The sequence below is a fragment of the Triticum urartu genome, chromosome 5A, assembly GCF_056163025.1.
Source record: "Triticum urartu cultivar PI428250 chromosome 5A, HENAU_Tu73, whole genome shotgun sequence".
Lineage (NCBI taxonomy): Eukaryota > Viridiplantae > Streptophyta > Magnoliopsida > Poales > Poaceae > Triticum > Triticum urartu.
Genome location: NC_141877.1, coordinates 678221960 through 678231556, shown reverse-complemented (window position 1 = coordinate 678231556; position 9597 = coordinate 678221960). Strand labels below are relative to the sequence as shown.

The window sequence follows — 9597 nt, the reverse complement described above, 5'->3', positions numbered from 1 at the left end:
GTAGCTGGTACTCTAGATGCGAATCCTAGCATTTTGGACCATTCGATGGACTATATCAACGGTTCAGATTCTTTCCTAGCATTGAGATTCAAAACTTCAAAACTGGTACACTATATCCGTAGTAACGCAACATATTTGTGTAGTGACAGAAAAACATCTCTACTCGCAAAAAAAGAACTCATCAGAGATTTACAATATGGATGTATTTACATTACAATACGGCAATATGGTATATATGTCGTTTGTCCGTGTTGTGTAGTCTCACTCCTCCATGTACACTATTCTCAGGCTTCCGATTTTGGCCTTCCCACGCCTGGGCACCAATGTTACCGTTACGCTCTTGTCTCCGTCGGCACTCGTTCAACGCAACCCTCATGCTAGTCTCTATCCTCATCCCCTTCCCGGCCCCGGTGCCATCCATACGGGGATGGCTCAAGCACATGTAGCTCGCGGCCATCTCCCGCCCGCCCGATTTAACCTTTTCGTGCTCCATGGCGTTGATGTACACGTCGAACATAACCATCCCCGTGCCGTCGGTCTCAATTCCATCTAGCACCAACACCTCCTCCTGTGCCTCCTTCTCGAGCCAGCTTTGTAGCACTTCCGGCCGTCTGACCTCCGCGCTCACGACCGTGTCGCCGAGGGACACCGGGAATGTTGACGGACTTGAGTGAGCCTGTGTTTCCCTTCACATTTGGAGTTGTTGGTGGATGTGCGTCGGCCCACGGCGTGCCGACACCGTCGAACCTATACCGAAGCTTCTCGATGTCAAGCACGTCCCGAACGGTGATCCGCACCATGCGGGACTCCTCGTCGTAGAAGAGGAAGGAGGAGTCAAGCCAGTCGGGGTCCGTGAAGTCGACGTGCCCACGGTAGCCATGGGCAGTGCCGATGTCGCACCATGCCTGCCACAGACGGTCGATGTTGTTGTGGTGTGGGTAGAAGAGCGGGTCCCGGCCGGCGGAGTAGTACGTGCCCATGTTCTCCAAGTTAGGGAGGCCTATATCACCAGTCCAGGCGTGCACCGCGTCGTGTGCGGAGAGCTCCACTGACCCATCGCCTGGCTGGTCAGACTGGCCAGCACGGAAGGGGCCCGTGGAAGAGGGACGGCAAAGCTGCATTGCCGATCATCTGAAATATATATTTAGTTGACAATGGCCATATTTTTTGCGCTAGTGGTGCTTCAACTTACCATGAATGTTCACTTTAGTGCCTAAACTTGAAAAATACACCGAACTGGTTCTAAAACTTGGCACGAACGTACAAATACGGTGCTAATCTCATCCATAGATGAAAAATGTGTTGACGTGGCACCGTATATGGATGATGTGGCACTGACATGGCATGGGCCCAATTGTAGCTATGAGACAGAATTATTACTTGAGTACCCGGCTCTGACTGGTGGGCCCGCCTGTCAGTACGTCTGAAAAATTAATATTTAAATGCAAAAGAAAGGAATCAATCAAGCAACCTGATTTTTTGTTTTGCATTACCGGTGCTTGCGCTAGCCACTATACCAAGCGTGTATGATGATAAAAAGGCCCCTCAGTCTTTATGTACTTTCACTGAATGTCTTACGCCCATAAATGGGCTGCAGCTAGTGGCCCATTTTCGACACGTTACTTTTATAAGTAAGTTCAAAAATACAAAGATAGATACAGGTAGCGCACCTGCTTGTACATGGTCCTAAGGTTCCGGCGGATCTGCTGCTCATCGGTCAAGTTGCTCTCGACGTCGACGAAGTCCAGGTCCACGACCGTGGGCGGCGCGTGCCTCGGGTTCCGCACGGGGTCGTAGAGCGGCGACGACGAATTGGCAAACTCGGACGGCATCCGCATCCCCTCCGGCACGTCCCAGCTCCAGAAGGGCAGCGCGAAGTCAGGCTCGCCGAGCAGCTTGGCGGCAATGCGCTCGAAGAAGTAGAGGTACGCGCGATGGAACGGGAAGAAGAACCACGAGAAATGGATCTGCATGTCCAGCTCCGGGTTCCCCGTCTGGCGGTAGGAGCCGGTGCAGTAGGCGCAATGGACGTTGGCAATCTGGTAGAAGCTGCGCGGGTCGCTGTGCGGCAGCGCCTTCATGAGCGCGATCACGCGCTCGTACTTGGCCATGTACTCCGCACCTACCGCATGTGCTGGCCGTCGGACCCGGAGCGGCTCCGCCGGGTCCGGCAGTGTGAAGTTGATCGGCTCCGCCGCGGGCGCCGGCGGGCCGCAGTAGAAGGGCGGCAGCGCGTGTGGCGGGAGCTTTGGCTTGCCGCAGGTGTGAAGGCTGGTTTCCAGAGGCCCGCCGATTTTCATGCCGCCACTGGTAAGTGCATTTGGAGCAGTGGAGACGATGTAGGGATGCAGGCCGGAGACTGTGAGGAGTGCTCTCGCTAGAGAGGAGCTGCACGGGCTCATGGACACCGGGAAGCCGGTGTAGACGGCCGTGGCCACGGCGCAGACGAGAAAGATGCAGGCTGTGAGTCAGGGCCGTACCTTTAAAATCTAAGGCCGGATGCGAAATCAAAATTAGGCCCTATATTTAAAATATATAAATAAAAATATTCTGTACAAATTATTGCGAAGCTACATTTTTTCAGCAAATTCACATTTTTATCTAAAAAATACATCTTGCCAAAAAGAAAACAATACTGAAATATCAGAAAGAACAAAAATATTAGAGTAGAAACTAATTAGAAGTCAACGCAAAAAAATAGAGGGGCGAGACGCTGCAGACCATGAACAGCAACACCTGGGATCGGATCGCTCTAGTACTAAAAATTATGCAATGAATGAGAAACACAAATACCGAGAGAGAAGGGGTTTTTTCCGATGTTGTCCTGAATTTTAGGGCGTGTCCTTTTCATTTATTTAGCTCTTAAAAGCCCATTAGTGCCTAATTCCTTGACCATTAGTAAAACTAATATCCGATTTGGGGCCCCCCGGAATTTGTAGGCCCTGTGCAACCGCTCCGGTTGCACATGCCAAGATACGGGCCTGCTGTGAGTGGAGCACAGCAGCCTCTGCTCACCATGGCTTCAGGTGCTTGCATACGTATTACGTGTGGAGAAGGGTGTTGTATGAATGCCACATGTTGTGCTCACCAGTCCCGTGAAACCACATGACCCTTGTGGGTGTGTTTGGTTAATTAGGTTATAGTCATAACTCCGACTCCTGCCATCAAAAGGGAAAGATAAGCCTATGGGATGACTATCTAGCTAGTGGACAATCGTTTGGCGTGCCCAGAGTTGTATGAATTACAAAAGTATAGGGCTTATAGGACCCTGCCCAAGAAGAGTATGCCAACAATTTCTCTCAATGCTGAACTTCTTTGGACTTGGTCCAGTTGGCTACGCTGGAAGGGTGGTCAGAGTGTTGAGTTGATTTGTGTGTCGATGGATTCTCTTGACGATAGGGATCTTCATCGTGGGGCTAAACTATGCAACCTTCGTGGAGTTAAAATCTATTTACATAGCTGCGTCCTTTGATATGGGCATCGTATGATGTGCTCACACTGTACGGTCTAGTCTCGGTGAAGGTTAACATAGGTTCAACTAGTCATATGGTAGACATGTGAGACATGTTTATGCTGTGGCACTTGGTACAGGCAGTCACTGGAAGGTCCAGTTTGGTAAGCTACCTGATACCGACAGTTCAGTCATATTGCACCCATGCAGTCATATGGTTAACATGCACGTATTGTTTTCATGTTATTGGTTGGCTCATGTGAATGGAAACTGTTTGGGTTCTGAACAATATAGATGACTGTTGGGCCCTTAGATCCCTGGGTTTCAGTTTCATAAAACACGCACGCATGCACGCACTTTGGTTTCTTGACACCACTTGATAACATAGTTGTCACAATTTGCATTGCTTTTACGCATCTCTTTTGAAGATGAAGCAGCATATAATTTGATTTATTGAAGGGTATGAGACGATGCACAACACCACCACAGCCTTATTACAGTGAGGTACGTACATACAGACGTACAGTACAGTAGGGAACGTGGTCCTCCGGAGCCTTATATGAGCTATGCTCATTCTGGATGGCATGGCGGCAGGTGAGGTGATCGGCTATCACACATACTAGAAGCAGGCATCATAGTATTTATCCCACTGATCGGCTATCTCGATATGATCGATGATTAGCCGTGTAGGTGGTAATCGTCGACTGCAGTAGCCTCCAGCAGCGACGATGAACCCCCGCGCGGGTTCTACATGCAGAATGGCTCGCGGTGGATGTCAAACTTGCAAGCAGAAGACAGCTGGGGCTCCTGCAGAGTTAACCAAATGCAGTATATGTGAACATATATAATGTGTCGAGCTCCACATTTCATTGGCTGGGTGGAGAGAAAATGTGCTGGACTCACCTCCACCCCGCTGAAGTTGGCCACCTTGCGGATGCAGCCGCCGGCGGGGCCCTGCAGGTTGCAGTTGCCGCCGCCCTCGCGCATGATGGTCCTCATGGAGGTGAGCAGGTGGCCGTAGGTGGTGCGCGGCTCGCACTCCACTGCTCTGATGAAGCTGTGCGTCATGGCGCCAACCGTCGCATCGGGTCCAGGCATCTGCACGCACGCACGCATCAGTGACATGTAAGCACGAAAGAGGCACCTAGCTTTGACATGGATGATTATCAACGCTAGCTCACCATGTTCATCTGGGTCTTTCCGTTGCTGCTGCCACTGATGAGCACGGCCTGGCCACCACTGGTGCCTTTGAAGGCGCCGTTCAGAGGGCGCTCATCCCTCCACCTCAAGCATCCGTACCTGAATTATTTTGAATTTTAGTTTAAAAAATATTTCAGCCACTACCATAATCACTGAAATTCCGTGAATTTTGGTGATTTCGGTTCGCATTTCGGCCAAAGAAAACAAATGTTCATTTACATGTTCATTTGTAATAGCGCTGTCAAATGTTTTCTGTCGAGTAGTTAGTAGTGACTTTGTAGTTCCGAAGACATTGTGGTTCTTTTATACTCACTTCGTTTGGAAATACTTGTTATCAAAATGAATAAAAAGCGATGTATCTAGATGTATTTTAGTTCAAGATACATCCCTCTTTGTCCATTTTGATGACAAGTATTTTTGGACGGAGGGAGTATGAAATAAGAGAGAGAGCTCTCTTTATAAAAAAAATCAACCAAATATTTTGTAAGCATGAAAAATATTTTGAAATTTATTTGATGACTGGAATATTTTTATCAAGGGGTAAATATTTCGATGTCCACCAAAATTATTGAAATTCAGTGAATTTCATTGACATCTCATTCATCTCACTGGAAGTGAAACCACTCCTGATGAAGACATGAAAAAAAACCAGCAGATAGTTTATTAGGTTTGTAAGTAGTGCTACGCGGTGTAGTCAGGAATAGATGCATGGGAATATATATGGGAGGGATAGAAGTTGTTAGTTACTGACTGCTTGGAGAAGGTGCACTGGTATGGGAGATCGAGGACGGTGGCACTGTGGCAGGCGTCGACGATGGCGTGGAGCTTGACGCCGTGCACGAGCGGGCGTACGATGGCCTGGTTGATCTCGTCGTCCAGGATGGGGCCCTGCTGGAACGAGTCCAGGGGGCAGATGGCCTCGTCCATGCCGTCACGCTCTTCGCCGCTGCAGTCAGGGACCTGCACGCCAGCGCCGGAGAACTGGAACACCAGTGAGTCGCCAGAGCTGCAACCCTGCACCAGCCAGTGCATCGCCATGCGGATGTTGTTCTTGGTCGGCTGCCTGCACGGGTCCCTCTCCTCATCTACATTGGCCGGTTCATCAACCAGCACGCGTAAGCGAAACCAGACAAGATGTTGGACTAAAAAATTCTTGGCCGGTGTTATTACCGGTGAGGATGAGGACGCAGTCGTTGGCGAAGCCGAAGTGCTCGGTGAGGAGGTACCTCATGCACTTGACGTCGTTGATGGGGCCCCTGAGCTCGCAGGCGCGAGTGTTGGTGTACTTGATCCCCACCAGCACGGCGCGCTTCTTGCCGCGGCCGCCGCCGAAGCCCGGGATGGGGCGCATCGCCGGCACCATCGCCCCGTGCTGTCGGCCACCCCCGCCGACGCGGGTAACGCAGCAGCACTGCATGCACTGGACGGCACGGGCGCCGGGCGGCGCGGCGACGCTGGCGCTGCACTGCCTGCAGCGCACCATCGTCGCCGGAGCGGGACCCCTTCCGCAGTTCATGTTCATGGCTGCCGAGCTACCTGGGTAGGTGGGTTCGTTAGCTTAGTTGAGCGCTGCTTGCTTGCTTGCACTGCCTCTGCCTCTCGCTCCTTCCCGCCCTTTATATAGAACCAGCTGGATGATGGAAGCTATGCATGTTGATACTGGTCCACTACGATTTATATATTCAAGTATTCTGTCTCAGAAAATAAAGGTTTTGTTTAGTGGAAATGGGCATATATTGTTGTCGATGGAACATTTCTGTTGGCTTTTTCAAGAGAACGCCATTTATGCTGTGCATATACTCCATACCACAAGTGGAAATGGGTATGTGATTCTTTATTGCTATTATTATTGTATGTTCTTCTTTTGTGGGATTCTTTTCTATTTATTTTGGGGCAATTGGCACATGACTTCCGTAAAATAATCAGCACATGACTGACAAACCTTTAGTAGATTCCTCGCAAAAAAAAAGCTATTATATTTAATGAAAGCCCTTAAGCTTAGTACAACCAAGTTTTGTGTCGTGTTAGACGAGCCTGACAGAGTGATGTGGATTTTAACTAAAGATGGTGTATTTACTGTTAATCATATCTACATGTTCTGGATTTCGTAGAGTTAATGTTTCTTATATGCAGTTGTGGAAGCTGAAACTGCCATTGAACGTGAGTTTATTCTGTGAAGAATAGGATTTCAACTAGAGACAATTTGTTCAAAATATGATGGTATGGAGTAGATTTGTGAGGGTTTTGTGCCGATCACGAAACGAGGGAGCACAACTTCTTTGCCTGACCTCTGGCTAAATATATTTGGAAATATTTCTGGAGTTGCTTTTGTGTGCTAGAGATATCAAAAAAATATGTTACATATGTTACAAAATGATCAGTTACAATTTATATATATTCTTTTTTCCTTTTCTTTTAAGGGTTGGAACATGACTTTGTTAAATAATCAGCACATGACTATCTGCTAAACCTTTAGTAGATTCCCTCACAAAAAAAATCAATGAAATCCCTTGAGCTTACGTAACCATTATTGTTGTGCTGCAGATGTAGACAAATTGCGGCCTATATGTGCGTAGGTTATTTCTAAGGGATGGTTGTGCAGCGATAGCGATTGTACATCACATGTGGCTGCTAATCTGGCACCCGATCTCGAGCTCTGGGGTGATAGCCTAGGTCTGACCCGAGTTGGTTATACCTGGCAATGGCATGCTCAGACTAATTGCTCGGGGTGAAAACGTAGATTCTAACTTGGTTGGTTGAATCCCGTGACGGCAGCGCTTGAGCGTCATTCCCTCCCTGAAGGCGTTGTTGTTGAAGAACCGTGTCATCCTTGTGGCCGCATGAGATGGTTGGTGCGGATATGGCCATTGTTGTAATTTGCCGATTGATGATCTGACAGCTTTAGTTTTTCTCCTTTTTCCTCGCGCCCGCATAGCTTTGATATTATATGATTTTGCTATTTGTTGGCATGTTTTTTGTGTGCGTGCATTAGTGTTGGTTGTGTGCATTTTAATTATGCAGAGGCCAGATGTGTGCTTATTTTGTATCCTCTTGATGCTCCATTTAAGCCAATAAAATCCATGCTTTATTAAAAAATATGGGTAGGTTATTTAATTATGGTGGAACCAGTCAACCCAGGTTAAAGTGATAGACTTGGTATTGATGCTTCCATTTTTCTGAATTTATTGTAGGCTTTTAGGCATTGTTCTATATTTGAGCCCTTGTTACATGCATGGTGATACGATCTTTTGGCAGTCAGAATGTGCACAGCTTATTTGGTGCTATTGTCAAATTTTCTTTTGGAGTGGAAATAATGGTTTGTTGGAGGAGCTGATCAGCTGGAACCTGAAAAGCCAAAGAGAGATGCCCATATGCATCGAGGAAAATGAAAGGATCCAAGTTAGATGTTATTGAAAACACCAGCTACAAATGAGTGGCGGTGCACATCTGTCTGCAAATTAACTAGACTAGAATCACCACTGTAATTATTCTCAAAACGGAAATGGAAAGAGGAGAGGGAGAAGTGCCTGCAGCCGGCCGGCCCATGCTGATGATATATATTCCTCCCGATAAGAAGCAAGGCAAGGAGCTGTGAGCCGGACAAGAAGATAATACGATTCGGATTCGAGCGCCATCATTTGCTGCGCCTTTTCTTTTCATTTGGACTGGAGCCATCCAAGTTGCTAATCGAATTCACTTTCCCCTAGGCAACTGAAGTTGTTAGTGACGAATCACGCCAGCGTGCGTAAGCGCACGTACCAAGCAGTGACGGATCACTCCGGTCCACTCAGATCTTGATGATTTACTGAGTTTACCAGCACCAGAAAATCTCTCAAAACTATCTCTTGAAAAACATTTGGTGAAATGGGCCACTAAGAAAGAATGGAACATTCTCACAAAACTAAATATTATCTTAGCATGCATATCAAGCATTCTCCATAAGAGCATTTTTTCGTCAGGATGTTTTCGAACCCCTGATGGGCATTGCAATTTAGTGTAGTAGCTAAGAGCAACTCTAGCATACCCCGTAAAACACGTGAAACCGCATAATTCCAGCGAGTATGCAGACTCGGCCCAATTTTCCGGCCAGAACAGAGCCCGCATACTCGCCCGGCACGTAAAAAATTTTGGCGTGGCCCGCAAACCGCACGCCCCGACCACTGTATCTACGGTTCCGCGGCGCGTTTGCGGGTCGAAACCCTATCCCCCGCCGTCGTCGAGCCACGTAATTCCCCACCCCCTTCTCCACATTTCTCGCCGCCGGCGACCACCTCCCCCGCCTCCAGCCTCCATGTGGAGCCACATGTGGAGCTCCGGACGCGGCTCCGGCAGCAAATCCGGCGGCGAAAGCGACCCCAAGCGCGAGCAGCGCGTCCGGTCAGACGGCGCGAGGAAGCGCGGGGCCCAGAAGTAGACCAATCGCGGCCTGTCGCCGCCGGCGAGCTTCCGCGTCTGCGAAACGGAGGAGTACGACCGTCAGCGAGCTTCCTTTGCCGCGTCCTTCTCCTCCACGGCGAGATCTTCGTACACCGGGAGCTCCTCCTCTTCCGACGTGGGCCTTCTCCCCGTGAAGAGGGAGTGGTCGGAGGAGCCGGACGACTTCGAGTCCGTCCCCGACAAGGAGGAGCCCGAGGAGCCCGCTCCGCTCGGCCGCCGCGGAGTCGTCGGGCCAGAAGACTTCGTCTCCGACTTCGATGCGGTTGCTGCCGCCATTGCCTAGCGGAGCGTGCGCGAGGAGGCGGAGCACCGGTGCCACGCCGAGGAGCTCGAAGACATCCGGTGGCAGCAGGCGGTCGCCGCCAACCTCGCAGCCAAGGAGAAGGACGGGGAGTGGCGCTGATACGTCTCCAACGTATCTATAATTTTTGATTGTTCCATGCTATTATATTACTTGTTTTGGATGTTTAATGGACTTTAATATAACTTTTTATATTATTTTTGGGACT

General features: G+C 49.2%; 1 protein-coding gene and 1 pseudogene across 1 annotated transcript; both read right to left on the bottom strand.

Annotated features, from left to right (window-relative positions):
• Positions 1–261: 261 nt before the first annotated feature.
• On the bottom strand, positions 262–4037 carry LOC125507642 (polyphenol oxidase I, chloroplastic-like; annotated as a pseudogene).
• Positions 3881–6249, bottom strand: LOC125511639 (metacaspase-1). Its single transcript, XM_048677066.2, has 5 exons — positions 5822–6249; positions 5403–5736; positions 4633–4750; positions 4355–4549; positions 3881–4258 (listed from the first exon to the last, which is right to left on the bottom strand). The coding sequence occupies exons 1-5, from the start codon at positions 6171–6173 to the stop codon at positions 4199–4201; spliced, it is 1059 nt and encodes a 352-aa protein (XP_048533023.1). The 5' UTR covers positions 6174–6249; the 3' UTR covers positions 3881–4198.
• Between the last annotated feature and the right edge of the window lie 3348 nt (positions 6250–9597).